The sequence below is a fragment of the Meriones unguiculatus genome, chromosome 6, assembly GCF_030254825.1.
Source record: "Meriones unguiculatus strain TT.TT164.6M chromosome 6, Bangor_MerUng_6.1, whole genome shotgun sequence".
NCBI classification, from domain to species: domain Eukaryota; kingdom Metazoa; phylum Chordata; class Mammalia; order Rodentia; family Muridae; genus Meriones; species Meriones unguiculatus.
This window is the reverse complement of record NC_083354.1, coordinates 123,522,213-123,538,593: the sequence shown is the minus strand read 5'-3', so window position 1 is coordinate 123,538,593 and position 16,381 is coordinate 123,522,213. Positions and strand designations below refer to the sequence as shown.

The 16,381-nt window shown below is 41.5% G+C and overlaps 1 protein-coding gene across 8 annotated transcripts in view; it reads left to right on the top strand.

The window, feature by feature from the left end:
- The window catches only part of Asph (aspartate beta-hydroxylase), a 205,098-nt gene that overhangs the window by 151,735 nt on the left and 36,982 nt on the right, over positions 1 to 16,381 (top strand). For all 8 annotated transcript variants that reach the window (XM_021659816.2, XM_021659815.2, XM_060385967.1 and 5 more), the window contains one exon: positions 5,481 to 5,618. In XM_021659816.2, coding sequence (XP_021515491.2) covers positions 5,481 to 5,618 — 138 coding nt within the window. The remainder of the gene's footprint in view (positions 1 to 5,480; positions 5,619 to 16,381) is intronic.

Here is a 16,381-nt window from a genome sequence, read left to right as displayed (position 1 = left end):
TGTGTGTGCATGTGTGTGTGTGTGTGGGGGGGGGTACTTCTAGGAACCAGTTAGAAGTTTACAAGCATTTTTAGCATAAATTATGAAGGCAATGTTCTGCTAAGAGCTTTGGGGTTTGGATTTTATTTGTTTATTTTCCCCAAGGTATCAAATGCATAATCTGAAAAGTGCCTCTTTTGGTATTGTGTCTGTGTGTGTGTGTGTGTGTGTGTGTGTGTGTACAAGTCTGAGTGTATCTATGCATGAAAAGAAAGGTAAATGATGCTTTGGGAAAGTATCTTTCAAACTATTTTAGAATTTCTTTAGTAGTTGTTTTTAGAACCAACTATTTGACTAGCCCCTAAGCACAGTGTTTTTTTTTTCTTAATTCAAATTCAATTTATTAGGTCATAGATTCTTATAATAGCTTCTAAAATACAATTTATATACTATACAGTCTTCTCATTTAAAACACATATGATTAAATGTGTTTTTTTACTCTATGTACAAAGTTCTGCAGCCATTAGTTTTAGAACTGTTTTATGATTAATTTCATTTTTTCTTTATTAATTACACTTTATTCACTTTGTATCCCCCCTATGGTTCCCTCCCTCCTCCCATCCCAATCCCTCCCTTCCTCCACCCCCTGCATGCATGCCCCTCCCCAAGTCCACTGATAGGGGAGGTCTTCTTTTCCTTCCTTCTGATCCTACTCAGTTAGGTCTCATCAGGAGTGGTTGCGTTGTCTTCTTCTAAGCACAGTGGTCTTAATGGTTTTAAATTTATATTAAATTTAAGCTGAACTTTATAGCTAGGATAATGACAGAGATCAACACACATACACAAGTAACTAAAACAAGTGACATAGTATCTTCTTGGGCATTATCTTTTTCCTGAGCACAGTTGTCAGCTTATATAAATATACTATTGGTATGAAATCATGTGCCATGAGTTTCTAGCCTTTTTCCAAATCTTGTGATTTACATCCTGATAAACAAGACCCACCTCTTCCATCCTACACCATTGGAGGAATTCTAACTCAGCTGTCTTCAAAAACGGCAAATGAGCCAGTGAATCTTGGTAATCACTGCCTTCCCTATGTGACATCTAAGGACATCTTAGCTTCAAATTTCTAAATTTAGTAAGAATCTAAGACCCTCTGGACAGCTGAAAGCTAGAGAAGCAAGGGGTGTTGTGACTGTGCAGTTTCCTGCAAGAAACGTGAACGAACTCAGAGCAGTAGAGGTTTGGATGATTGGCATTTCCCCCCTTTAACCTACCAATCATTTGACTAAAATAGAATAAGACGCTAGAAGTGAAGAGCAGGAGGGGAGAAGAAATCGCTGATGGGTAGTCATTATTTCATTCCTTCATGCTTTTTGAAGTAAAAAGAGCCCTCCTTTGACTGAGAAGGATGAGAAAATGGCTGCCACAGTATCCAACACTAGGTAAAAGTTTCTGTTCAATTACTGTAAACATAATTGTCACTAATTAATTTATCTTTGAACACTTTGTGGTACAGGGCAAAGACAGATGAAAGAAATCTACTTTTATCTCATATCTTAGATGAAAACAGCTCTTACTTCAAGGACAATGAACCCGCTACTGAACACTTGTTATGAGCCTGGTATTTAAGCCTAGGGGACTGTTCTACCAGCATAATTGTCATTAATATGCAAAGAACAGTACAGTCCCTGAATTTGGAAAGTTCGCAAGGATTCATCCTTACACGGAACAGAAACATGCCCATGGAAGCCCCACGTTAGCATAACCCAGTATTAGGTGTTGGGTCTGCGTCTCAGAGCTTACCTGCGGGGAAGCAGCTGCCCTCTGCTCTCCTCCACGGAGCTGACCCATCCTGAAAGAGGATAGACTTGTGGGAGGCAAACCCCCAGCTTTGCTGTCTGCGGCAAATGAGAGAATGGGCTTCTAATGAACGCTTCTTTTAGTGGAGGAGAGAGAGCGGAAGACAAACCATGGCGGCCCTGAAACACTCGACCTTCAGCAGATTCACCCCGGGTCTACTGCCAGTGTGAGGGCAGTGCATGGAGATCACACAGCAAGCTTGCTCTTTTCCTCTGAATCATTTTCCTTTTCGATTCTGCCTCCGGTTCCCTCATGGCCAACTTCTGACTCACAGCTGGGGTCAGTCTTAGCTCCTCCCTCTTTTCCTCCATTCCTGAGGGTCAGTTCTGAGGAGCAGGCTACCCGGGCTCATTGGAAGTCCCACTTGTTCGGGGACGTCAATTCCAGTTTCTTATCAGCCACCCCAGTGATCTCTGTAGGCATCTGGCTGTTCATTTTCTACCCAGCCACATTATTCTCCAGATATCTGTGATTCAAAATAGAACAAAGCCCTGCTTCCATGTCATGTCATTTACAGTTCAGCACAAGCAAGTGGCCACCCAGAGTTAGTGCCAAAAGTGTGTCTCCCGATCCCAGTGGACAGACACTCCAGACAGACCAGTTCAAGCCCAATCTCTCAGGACAGATTCATTGCACAGATTTCAGAATTGGAATCTTTCTCTGCGTGTGTGTGTGTGTGCGTGTGTGTGTGTGTATGTGTGTGTGTGTGTGTGTGTGTGTGTGTGTGTTGGTGTCAGTGGAAAGAACACAGCAATAACCTGACAATATAGAAATGACATTGATGTAGAATACATGTAAGAAGGTAGCCCAAGGCTGGGGATGTAGCTCAGGTCCTAGAGTGCTGGCCTACTGTTCCTGTCCCCAGCACCACATGAAAGGGGTTTGGTAGTACCTCCTGTAATACCAGCACTTGGGAAGTAAAGGCAGGAGGATCAGAAATTCAAAGTCACTTTCAGCTACACGCCAAGCCTGAGGTCCACCTGGGCTGCACGGCCCTGTTTCAAAAGAAAAAACAAAAAAGCAAGGTAGCTGACGAACTCCTACTGCAACCTCGCTATTCTTCTTTATGAATGTAAAACTCCTGATGAATGACCTCTGTGTGGAGCCTATTTACACAGGCTTCTTATTTAACTGAGTATTCTAGACATTTTTGTTGTCATTTAGAATATCTGTGAAAATTCTAGCCCACGCTGTTAAATTCATCCTACAATATACCAGTAGAATGAACTTTTACATTCCTGACCTGTCATCGGTCTGGTAAAGGGGAAATGACAGAGTGCAAATCCAAGGCTGTTGTTCAGTGCATACTGGACACTGTGAGCGTCAGAGCAGACTGTACAGACAGTGTGAACAGGTACTGTAAGGACCCCCCTTGCTCGGGCATCCAGCACAGGACAGCCCGAAACCTCAGAGCCCGAAGGCTGCAGCATGGGCCGCGCTATCTGCTGCTTAGGTTGCCCTATAATTACCTTTTTCTTTACTATTCCATCAGTACGGCAGTCCTTCAAATGGATTACTGATGATTCAAAAATTAATGAACTACCAGACTTTAAACAAAGAATCATATATTGTAATTAATAGTGTTCAGTTGAACAGCAGAAGGCTCCAGAAACAAAGTCTTAAATTCAAATTGGCTGAAACTACAATGATCAAATTAATTTCAAAGATGAGTGCTATTTTCTTTTCTTTTTTTTTCAGCCTGATTAGCCATTTTAACTTTCTGGGCTGTCAGTTCTGGGCCCAGCTTACATGTGTTTCAAGGATAAACATAGAAGAAGTATTAGCATGTGTGCTCTTTGAGATTTTAATGAGAAAGATAATTAAGAATTTTTTATGGTTTCAAAATATGATAAAAAGAAAGAGAATTTAGCTTTTTTTTTTTTTTTTTGAGGGGCCTTGTATTCTTGGTCAAGGAATTTAGCTCAGTTGTAACATTTATAAAATGGAAATATTTGAGGCTGCTAGAAAGATGTGATGATGTCATTTGAGTAAAGGCAAATAGTGCGGCGTTGTGGCAAATAGGAAGGACATTGATCCTTTACTATGCTAAGCAATGAAAGCTGGAAACATGATTGTTAAACTCTTTCAAAAGTTTAATAGTTTCATACACTAAAATATAATTTATTTACTTCCAAGTTCTTTTAAATAATAAAATAAAGAGTCAACAGTTTCTATGTTTAAATTATTATGTCTGGAATTTTACAAAGAAGGTATTTAACTTTAAATGCTTCCTTTTATTGATCGAAACATGTATATTTATCCAAGTATGATAACACATGCCTATAATCTTAGCCCTCTTCTGGGAAGCCAGGGCAGGAGAATTAGACGTTTTAGGCTATCCTGCCCTCATGAGGAGACACTGTATAAGAGGTGGGGAAGGATGTACATTTTTAAAAACGCAGCTCTCAAAGGAGCAGTCTTTAGACCAGAGGCAGCAGTGGAGCTGATGGTACTCATTGTGCCACTAGAAAACTCTTCTGTGCAGACAATGGGTGGGTGAGGCAGGCAGCCTGAGGGCAGGGCCACTTAGGAGCATATGGTGGGCCCTCATTTGGGCCAGCCATATGGACCAAGTACTCTGCAGGCAGCTGTTCCCTCCCCCCCTAAAAAAAAAAAAGCTAGTTTTAGATGCCAGTTATATCACAAGAGCCAGCTTGAAACTATGAGTGCTGTCCCTTATGGTAGAAAATGTACATATATCATGAACAAAGGTTTCCTATTAAAAAGTCTGACATACTATACTATGTATATCATAGTTATAGCCACCACACTATTGCCAACTCTGAATAATATTTCCTTTTTCTCTATTCTGTCACCATGGGACATCAAAGAAAGTAACTAGGAAAAGAATTTACTCCTGATTTCCGCAGACCATTTCAGTAGATACCAAATGTATTTGAAATCGTTTAAATCATAATCCATTCCTTTACTATATATATCACAAAATGAAAGCTAAATACAACCGTGGCCTCCTTTGGCATCTTAAGTTATGTGTGTTCTCAACAAATGAGTTCTAAACTGGCTTAGATATGTGGAAACCAAAATAGGTGGGACATGAACCCAGAATCCACAAAGCTGACAGCCTGAGAGTGGAAATAAGATGCTGCTGTTCACTTATCCTAACAGCTTATAGAAGTTAGTTAGACCACAGAATTCTCACCAGATCTCATCGGGTAAGATCTTTATGTAATTATCTCAAGGTACAGACAGCCCCTGTATTAAGATAGGTCACCATTTTTCAGGCTTTTCGGTTTTGTTGGGTATGAAACCTGACAGCTTTGTCTGCATTCAGTAGAGACCACACTTCGAATTTGGACTTTTGAGTTCTTCCCAGGGAAGCAATCTATAGCACCACATTCTCTGTGATGCTGAGCAGTGGTGATGAGCCGTGACCCTGTCGGTCATACATCTTGGGCAGAGCCAAAGGGCCCTCTGCAGGAGCACTGGTGCTGAAGAAGGGTATTCTGTACATTGGAAGGATGTAAGTTTTCACCGTAGTCTTTACAAAGGGTCTGCCTAATGGCCACACCACAACTCAGAGAACATCTGTACTAGCTTACAGTAACTCCTTTAATTTTGAAATAAAAATGTTTCCTTGAAAAGAACAGTGTGAAGCAGTCTTTCTGCTCTTTTAGGCGTATAAATGGTACGAGCTTGGCCACAAGAGAGGACACTTCGCTTCTGTGTGGCAGCGTTCCCTCTACAATGTGAATGGTCTGAAAGCTCAGCCGTGGTGGACGCCAAGGGAGACTGGCTACACAGAATTAGTAAAGGTGAGTGTTAACTTCCTCAGCAGTCCACCCAACCCACTTTCTACTGAAACCACAGGTTGTGGAAGGGATGTTAGAGAAAAAGGTGTTTTATTTCTAGTAAGGAATCTCCTTTTAGCCAAGCCCATCATCTGTACATTTCTGTCTTACTAGCACCCAAAGCCAGCTCATTAATCTCTGATCACACAGAGACCTTTTCTAACTCAATGCTCTAAAATCCTCCCACAATCCTTCCCAAAACAACACAGTCAAGTTCATCACAGAAGCATCCTGTTCCAGGTACCAATTTCTGGCCTATTGTGCTTTCTGTTGCTGTGATGAAACACTGATCAAAACCAACTTGGGGAGGAAAGGGTTATTTCGTCTTATAGGCTATAGTCCATCGTCAAGGGAACCCAGGGCAGGAGCTCAAGGTAGAAACCTGGAGGCAGACACTGAAGCCAGAGACCATGGAGGAGTGCTGCTTGCTGCATTGATCCTCATAGCTTGCATGAACTGTCCTAGTCTATATCCCAGGGCCACCTGTCCAGGGGTGGCGCTGCCCACGGTGGGCTGGACCTTTCTCCAGAAATCATTAATTACACGCATACACAAAAAGGTGCCCCCACCAATCTGCTCGTGGGCCAACCTGTTGAAGGCAGCTCTTCAGTACAGGTCCCTCTTTCTAGGTGACTCTAGCTCGAGTCATTGACAAAAACTAACCTGTATGGTGTTAGATGACAAGGAAGAAAACCTGTGTGGACTGACAGTCTTCAAACTTTTTGATCGTAGTAGCCCCTGGTACCCTTAAAAATTACTGAGCTTTGTGGAGGTTTTTTTGTTTTGTTTTGTTTCGTTTGGTAGGGTAGGGGGCTGTTATTTCCTACAAAGTGATCAAAAAGTAAAACTGAAATAAAAATTTAGTTCTGTGTGTATTATTTAAAAATGCTGTCATCATATGGCAGTACGAATAATTATATTTTCTAAGTGGAAAACGTGATGAGAAGACTGAAATTGTGACACATTTTTCAAGTCTCTTCAGTTTCCATTTTAGTAGAAGGCAGCAGGGATATGTTGTTTGTGTCACACTTCTCTTGTGTTGCAGATCACACAACCCCTGGAAACTCCTTTGTGCCTGATCCCAAGGGATCATGCTAAGAGCCAAGTGTTCCTCTATGTTATCTAGATGATAGTTTGGGCCTTTGAAATTTCTGAAGGGTCCAGACCCAGGAAATCCTGGACTATACTTTGAGAACTTCTGGCCTTGACAGAACAAAAAAAGCTATAAATGTTTTTATAAAGGATCGTAAGAGGGCTGGAGAGACAGCTCAGTGGTTAAGAGCACTGTCTGTTCTATCAAAGGACCCAGGTTCAACTCCCAGCTCCCACATAGCAGCTCACAACTGTCTGTAACTCTGGTTCTGAATGGGCTGACACCCTCACACCAATGCACATAAAATAAAATTAAATAAGTTATATTTTAAAAAATCATAAAAAATGGAAGCAAAGTGATTCTGGCAACTTAATAGCTATAAGACATGGGAACAGTTTTTTCCTTTTTTATTTATTTTTTTATGTGGATTATTGTTTTGCCTACATGTATGTCTGTGTGTGAATGTCAAATCTTAGAGTTGTAGACAGTTGTGAGCTGCCATGTGGTTGCTGAGACTTGAACCCTGGTCCTCTGGAAGAGCAGTTAGTGCCCTTAACCTCTGAGCCATCTCTCCAGCCTTACATCAGTAGATTAAATCTAAATTTAAAGGTTACATATTATTTTGGTAGAGATAACCAGGCTTACGTTTGCTTTAGGTTAAATGTGTTCTTAGGCACATTAATAAGATGAGACTGGGTATTGATTTCCTAATAAACTCTCTATGTTGTTTTATATTTCAAATAAAATAGTGTATGTGATTGGTCAGATGGGCTTCCATGTTTGCCTCAGCAGTTTGTGGAAGATGATACTGGTTTTCTAATAACTAAAGCTCGTATGTATGAGGATGGCAAGGGTGACAAACGTTACTAATTCTAAAACCTGGATAATGGACATGGCTAGCTCCTTGTTCTTTGCTTTTTACTTTTGGGTATATGTTTTAAATTAGTCACATTTTTGTATGAAAAAAATCACCTGGGATAAGATGTCTTTAAGACTTACTAGACTTAACTGATCAATTTGGTCTCCCTGGTAAGAAAAGCTGCAACATGATTCCAATGTACTTATGAAACAGGCCTTATTTGACTTTGTTCTTATTTCCTATAACTGCATGCTTGTGATCATGCACTCTGGTTTTAAAGCCAACTTCCCTCCCTCAGGCTCTAAGCACTCTGCAGCTCAGAGAAGGATGTGAGGATTCTTTTAAGAGGCCCCACGTCTGAATAGAAAGCACAGGAGCATCTTGATGCATCCACAACTCTTAGTGCTGTCGACTGTTTTCTTTTTCCTCATAAGGATTCTTCTTTCCTCAGAGCACACACTGAGCTCTGCTGATTCTCCTGTATCAATTCGCATTTCCTGGACTCTTAGGGAGATGGGCTATCTGCTGCAGGATGCTTTTAAGTTCAAGTGACAGAACTGAAACCCAAAGATTGCTTCCACAACAGGGAGTCTGATTGATTCTCGTAGCTGGAAAACTGGTATTAGAACAGATGCTGTGTGGGGAACAGTTAGGAAAAAGGTTTCTTGGCCTTTCGAGTCCTCCTTGGTCAGCTTTGTCCTCCCTGTGAGAGAGCTGCCAGCAGCACCAGGACCAGGGTTGAGAAGAGTGAAAATGCATCTGGGCTACCACACAAACCCTGGAGACTTCCAGACAGACCCTTTCCTACTGGCAACCTACGGGTACTCACAGATACAGGGGAGCCTGAGACACGGAGTAGCTGGCAACAGGCTTACAGGAGAAGGCCACCAACCCAGAACAGTGGCCTGGCCCTGCAGTCTAACTGAGCCAGTTTGAGGGCAAGGTCATGTGGAGTTGTCTGTAAGCCAACACATACACCCAGAGGGATTCTTCTGAGCTGACTGGGGGAGGTGGGTACCCTAACAGAGCCATGGTGCTGCTGGGAAGGCAGCCTGCAGTGCTGGTGTTCTGCTGCCTCCGAGCACATGCTTGCACACAATTTTTTTTTCTGTTCGTTGTCTTCATTTTTGTTGTTAATTCGTTTTAGAGCTATCTTCACTTTTTGTGGTTTATCCTCTATGAAAATGTTGGGTGAAGCTATATTACCAAATAGACTCTGGTCCATGCCCAACTAAATTAACCTTATCATTCACTGTGAAGATCTACATACCATGTAAATGTCCTTTAAACCTGATGCTTTTAGCCAGAATCTTGGTCCGTTTGGGATGCTATAACAGAATCCCAAGGACAGAACGTCTTGGCAATGACACAGATGTAGTTTTTAAGATTCTGTATCTGAAAAGTCTAAGATGAAAGTGCCCATAGACTCGGTGTCTGGTAGGAGCTTGCTTCCTGGTTCACAGATGGTAGTTACTCACTGGGTCTTCGTACAGTGGAAGAGAAAAGGCAACATTCCACTAGTACATTACTAAAGTTAGGATTGTATCAAGCCAAACTAGATTATGTCAAATAAAGTGCTAACATCCACCAAGCTATTAAAAAAAAAAAAAGACAGACATTAACAAGTGCTGGTGTGTATATGGAGAAACTGAAACCTTTAAACACTTCAGATGGGTGTAGAAAATGGTGCAGCCACTTTGGAAAACAGTGTGGTTGCTCCTAAAATAGTTGAATATAGAGTCCGTGCATAACCCAACAATTCTGTTCCAGTAAAATCAGGGTCCTTTAAAGTCAGGAACAAGTAGACAAAATGTGGTATTATCTATACTACAACAGTTAAAAGTAATGGAGTCCTTCTCCCTTTCCATTTGACCCTAGCTTATCAGGTCTGACCAGGACTGGTTGCATTGTCCTCCTCTGTGGCCTGGCAAGGCTGCTTCCCCCTCAGGGGGAGGTGATCAAAGAGCCAGCCCCTGGGGTCATATCAGAGACAGGCCCTGTTCCCATTACTAGGGAAACCCGCTTGGATACTGAGCTGCTATGGGCTACATCTGAGCAGGGGTTCTAGGTTATCTCCATGAATGGTCCTTAGTTGAGTATCAGTCTCAGAAAAGACCCCTGGGCCCAGAATTTTTGGTTCTGTTGCTCTCTTTGTGGAGCTCCTGTCTTCTCTATCTCCCCCTCCTTTTCTAAGATTCCCTGCACTCTGCCCAAAGTTTGGTTATGAGTCTCAGCATCTGCTTTGATACCTCCCCTATCAGTGGACTTGTAGAGGGCCATGGAAGGAGATGAGGGAAGGAGGGTGGGATGGAGAGGGAATGAGGATGGGGGCTATAGCTAGGATACAAAATGAATTAACTGTAATTAACATATAAATAATAAAAATTTAATAAAAAAGTAATGGAGTCCTGATACCTAGTTAAACATGGATGAACTTAAAAAAAAATCATGCTAAGTAAAAACTGGCTAGGCAGTAGAAGAGCACATATGAAGAGTTCATATGAACTTTTCTCACTAGGTCCGTTTGGGATGCTATACCATCAAATCAACATAGGCAAATCAACTGACACAGGAAATAGATAGGTGTTTTCCACTGTCCAAATGGTTGGGAAAATGGGGAGTGGCCTCTAATGAGAAAGGGCTACTTTTTGAAGTAAAAATGTTTTGATATTAAAATGTTAATGATTTCCTCGACTCTGAATCTACTAAACCCCACTGCTTGCTTGGATTTTCTGAGTCATTCCTCTAGCTATGTGACATTGGCTGTGTTCTCTATTTTTCAGTTTCATTATCTGCAAAATGTGCATGGCTTTCAGTCTGCCCGTGTTCTGAAGGTTTAATGAGTGGGAATGCTCAATAAACATTAGATATTGTTTTTATGATATTTGTAATCTTAATTACATGATTTTATGCATTTTAGAAAGCAACTGGGAAGTTAACTTTGAAGTATCCTGTATTATTGGAATAATAATGTAATAATTAACATCCATTAAATGCTGCGTGCCAGCCATCAATGTGCTGAGCACTTTTGTGTGATATTTCTAATCTAATCTTTACAGCAGCTCTAAAAGATTATTACCCACTTATATACAAGTGAAATAAGGATGAGAGAACTTAAGACACTTGCCTAAGTTCCATTCTTAAACTGGATTTTAATCCAGTTCGCCTTACCCTTAAATCCATGTCCTTAGAAAAAGTGGGGGAAGAGCCTAGAACTCATTGGCACAAGAGACAACTTTCTGAACAGAATACCAACAGCACGGGCTCTAAGATCAACAATCAATAAATGGGACCTCATAAAACCAAAAAGCTTCTGTAAAGCAAAGAACACTGTCATCAAATAAAAAACAACAGCCTATAAACTGGGAAATGATCTTCACCAACCCTATATCTGACAGAGGGCTAATATCCAGAATATCTAAAGAACTCAAGAAGTGAAAAAGCAGCAAATGAAGTAATCCAATTAAAAAATGGGGTACATGGCTAAACAGAGAATTTTCAAGAGAGAAATACCGAATGGCAGAGAAACACTTAAAGAAATGTTCAGCACCCTTAGTCATCAGGGAAATGCAAATCAAAACAACCCTGAGATTTCACCTTATACCCATCAGAATGGCTAAGATCAAAAACTCAAGGTGACAATACATGCTGGAGAGGATGTGGAGAAAGGGGAACCCTCTTCCATTGCTGGTGGGAATGTAAACTTGTACAACTACTTTGGAAATCAACATGGCACTTTCTCAAAAAATTAGGAATAGTGCTACCTCAAGATCCAGCTGTACCACTCCTAGGCATATATCCAAAATATTCTCAAGTACACAAGGACATTTGCTCAACATGTTCGTAGCAGCTTTATTTGTAATAGCCAGAAGCTGGAAACAACCCAGATGTCCCTCAACTGAGGAATGGATACAGAAATTGTCATACATTTACACAATGGAATACTACTCAGCTATTAAAAACAAGAAAATCATGAAATTTGCAGGCAAATTGTGAGAACTAGAAAAGATCATCCTGGCTGAGGTATCCCAGAAGCAGAAAGACACATAGGTATATACTCACTTATAAGTGGATATTAGACATATAATAGGATAAACATACTAAAATCTGCACACCTAAAGAAGCTAATCAAGAAGGAGGACCCTGCGTAAAATGATCAATCCTTATTCAGAAAAGCAAATGGGATGGACATTGGAAGAGAAAACAGGGAACAGGACAGGGGCCTACCACAGAAGGCCTCTGAAAGACTACCCAGCAGGGTATCAAAGCAGGTGCTGAGACTCATGGCCAAACTTTGGGCAGAGTGCAGGGAATCTTACAAAAGGAGGGGGAGATAGTAAGACCTGAAGAGGACAGGGGCTCCACAAAGAGAGCAACAGAGCCAAAAATTCTGGGCCAAGGGGTCTTTTCTGAGACTGATACTCAACCAAGGACCATTCATGGAGATAACCTAGAACCCCTTCTCAGATGTAGCCCATGGCAGCTCAGTATCCAAGTGGATAGTAATGGAAACAGGTCCTGTCTCTGATATGACCTCAGGGGCTGGCTCTTTTATCACTTCTCCTGATGGGGGTGCAGCCTTACCAGCCACAGAGGAAGACAATGCAACAGAGTACTAATGAAATCTGATAGGCTAAGGTCGGATTGAAGGGGAGGAGGTCCTCTCCTATCAGTGGACTGGGGAAGGGGCATGGGAGGAGAAGAGGGTGGGAGAGTGGGATTGAGAGGGCTACAGCTGGGATACAAAGTTAATAAATTGTAATTAATAAAAAAAATTCCTTGTCCTTCCTCATGCCTTACAGTGAGTGAGTGGCCTTCAGAATTATTGACATTTGCTTAGGTCATAGGTTCTCCTTTTGCTAGTTAAGCGTTTATTTCATAATCCCATTTAACTAAGCTTCTGGGTTTTGGCATTTGCCTGATTCAAGCTCAGCTTTATTTAAGAAGTAGAGCAGAGGCTCCGTGTTAGTTTGATTCCAGCATCATGGAATCTCAATGTGGGTGACATCTGGGAGCTCCAGTCCATGTGACACTATTTTACTTTGCTACCTTAACTAACAGAAATATTAATATCATGCATGGAACAATCTTTTAAAAAGAAATGCATTTCAGTGCAACTGCTGCCAGCAATGACTGAATATTGAGGAATTCACAAGGCTCATCACTATTTAGTTGCCAAACACCCTTCAAGATAATCTTCCATTTCAAAATTCCAGATTTGAATATCCTCGGTCATCTAGCCATTGTTATCTTGAAATAGAGACCTTCCAGATAGGTGGCTGTCATGTTTGGCCAAAACACTTGCAAAATAATTTCTTCGAGTGTGTCTAAGTCCCTTGAGTGACTTGCATTAACTACCAGACTGTCTTCATTTGGGATACTCGGTGTGTTCAGAGAACAGAGTGAAGTTTCCTTGATGGTGTAGGATGAAGCGGAGTAAAGTGCAGCCTTGTTTTACATTCCCACTTGGTTGAGTTGTCACCATTCCCCTTATTGTGTAACTTTTAATTCAGGCGCTCTGACACTTGCTTTATAAAGCTAGATGGAAGAAATAAAAGTTACACTGGCATTTTCCCTTTGGGGTATGTGTTCATAAAAGTTGGTAGGTTGTAGCTTATAGTTCACAAATATCAGAGTGCCATGTTTCCGGGAGATATTTAACTTAGAAAGTAATATTTAAAAATGAGTTAAATCTTTAGTAGGTTAGCAACAGAACTAAGAAATCTGAGCCCAGGGGTCTTTTCAACCAAGGACTGTGCATGGAGATAACCTAGAACCCCTGAACAGAGTAGTCCATGGCAGCTCAGTCTCCAAGTGGGACTAGTAAGGGGAACAGGGACTGTCTCTGTCATGAACTCAGTGGCCAGCTCTTTGATCACTTCCCCCTGATAGGGGAATACCCTTACCAGGCCACAGAGGAAGACAATACAGCCAGTCCTGATGAGACCTGATAGGCTAAGGTCAGATGGAAGGGGATGGGATGAGGACCTCCCCTTTCAGTGGACTTGGAGAGGGCTAGGGGAGGAGATGAGGGAGGAAGGGTGGGGTTTGGAGGGAATGAAGGAGGGGGCTACAGCTGGGATGCAAAGTGAATAAAATGTAATTGATATAAAAAATAAAGATTAGAACAAGTCTTTAGTAGGTTGAAAATAGAAATTATTACTTGGTCAAGGAGAAGAGCCATATCACCTTGAGAATTCTACTCTCTGTCTGAGGTTAGCAGTTTGATCAGCACTAGTTCGTGGCCGCTTCAGATGTAAGCACCCATGCATAGATTCACTGTGGCATATTCCAAACACAGTGGCCAAGAGCAGCTGGAACTGTAGGTTATCCCTTTTTCCTGATACTTTACCTCCTTGCATTCAGCAGTTGGAGAAAAAAAAAATGTCTTACATTCTACTCTAAGCTTCTCAGGCCAGATGCTCTGAGGTGTAAGCAAACAGCTTGTGGGAGAAGTTTGCCTTTCTTCTTACCGTGGTTTTCTTTCAGCTGGAGAAGTTCCCAACAGTGCTAGGCCAGTGGTGTGACAGGGTGCACAGGAATGATTGATTAGAATGGCACTCTGTCCAGTTCCCTTAGATGCTGCTCTTTCCAAGAAGCCCATTGTGTCTGAATGACTTCACTTGGACAAAAAGAGGAATTACCCAGTAGTTACTGTTAGGCTTCGACAGTTCTTTCTCCATGATTAAATATTTGACTGTTTTCAAGGAACTTGAACTTGCTTTGAAATGAAATGGACCGAGGAAACAAAAATGTCAGATTTACTGTGGAATTAAGCTACACATTAAGAGGATTAGCAATTTCACATAAAAATAAGTGCTGAGCTGTGGAGAAGCATCGAAAGCAATTCCTTAAGATTTACATAATAGTTTTTAATGCGTTTTTTTCTTTCTTACTGTTATTATCACTTATTACAATTTAAGGCACACTTCAAAACTTTTTGGACCACATTGGTGTCTTCACTGAAAATGGCAATAAAACAAAAGATGAGGTGAAAGTCTGCGAGCCTTAAAAAAGGGAAGCCCACTGTTAGAGGCCAATAATGTTTTCTCTTCGCTCTGGCACTCTGTGGAAATAAGTGCATTCGCCCCAGACTGTTTTATCTCAAAATTTAAGGTAATGACACCAGTTCCTCCTCTCTTACAAGGTTTTGTTCAGACTCAAAATACAGAAGAGGGAAGCAACCACCTCAGATGTCTCTGTGTGCAGTTTAGATGCCAGCATTGTGCTGAGAGTATAATTGGAGCTGTAGGGCAAAAGGCCTGTCTGCCAGAGTCACAGAGGACTAGGCTCAGCTACAGCTCCTAATACCACAACTGAAGAGCCAAGTGAGAGTGAAATGCACAAAGATTTAATCTGTGCTTCTTGGGAAGAAGGGCAGAAGAAGGGCCCAGGCTCTCCAACTTTATCCTCTGAACCCTGACATGAGCTTTAGATGACACTTCTGTGATTTACATGGCTATGGGCAGAAATAAGTGGTAGCCCAATTTACAGGAGACAGCCTGCCTTTCATCCTGCCTTCAGTTGGTTATCTTGTAGGCCCAAGTGAGAAATCTATTTCTTTCAACGAAAGCTGCTTTTAAGGGCCTCTAGAAGATCATCATATATAAACCATGCATGGCAAAGAACAAAATATTGCATAGTCCTGAGTTATTTTAAGCTGAAAGGTCATTTTTCTTCTCCAAAATAAATGAGTTTTCAATGATTTGTTAGCATGGGGAAAAAATGGCTTTATTGCCAACGCTTTTGAGAAACTCGCAGGGAAGCACTTGATATTTTAGAATGATTGTCTATAGTTCATATTTGGTAGGCTTAAAAATGCTCAACCGAGAGCTTCCTGATCTGTGGCTTGATATACATATGTACAGATCAGTGTTTTCAGTGCACACATGCCCATGCTTATGCTTGTGTGTCTTGTTGGCCTTCGAAGTCCCTGAAGCCCTCAGCTTAGGATATTTCTTCAGGCAAATGCAGATGCCCAAAGACCAAGCTCAACAATAATAAAGCTGTGACCCTAAGGCCTGCAAGAGCCTGCCTGGTGAACCAACCAAAGAAAGCAGCTCAGTATACATTAGGGCTTGAAGAAGGCTGCACTCCTGTCTTTAGCGACAATCTGGAAAAGTTGGCAGTGACTTGTCTAGCAGTAGCCCAAATGACAGGGATTGGATTCATAATAACACCTTTTCTGGGTTTTGTCCATGGTTCCAACTTAACCAGAAAAAGCCAAGAAGGCGCTTCTAACTTACCTCCAACAGATACTCTGCTTGTCAGACCTTCCACAGTCCTCCCTTGACCTCCCCTCTCCACCCCCCTTCAAAACATGGGTGGCCAAGCCCAACTCTCTTCAAGCCTAGAATAAATAGCTTCTGCTGTTTTCATTTGGCTGGTCCTGGTTTACCTTCACAGTAAGAAATGATGAAACACAAAAAGCTGGTCAGAATGCATTAAGGCCAGTAGGAAATTGTTTCTTTGATCTGTAGAGGTTGTATTACAATTATTGCACAGAGAATTTGCTGTGAGACTCTGTGTTTGCCATGGCCTGTGCTCTGTTCTACTGCCTCAGCTATGCCCCTCCCCCATTCAGGGGGTCCATACCTCCATGTTGATGCTGTTTCCAAAGCCTGGCACATTACTGCACATGGCTTAGCATGCTAAGATTTAAGACAACTGATTTTACCTCTAAAAAGGGTATATAACTCCTAAAATAAGATAAAATAATCACCCTTCCGAAATAAGTTATGCAATTTTTAATATAAACCCTAAGCGTATTCCTAA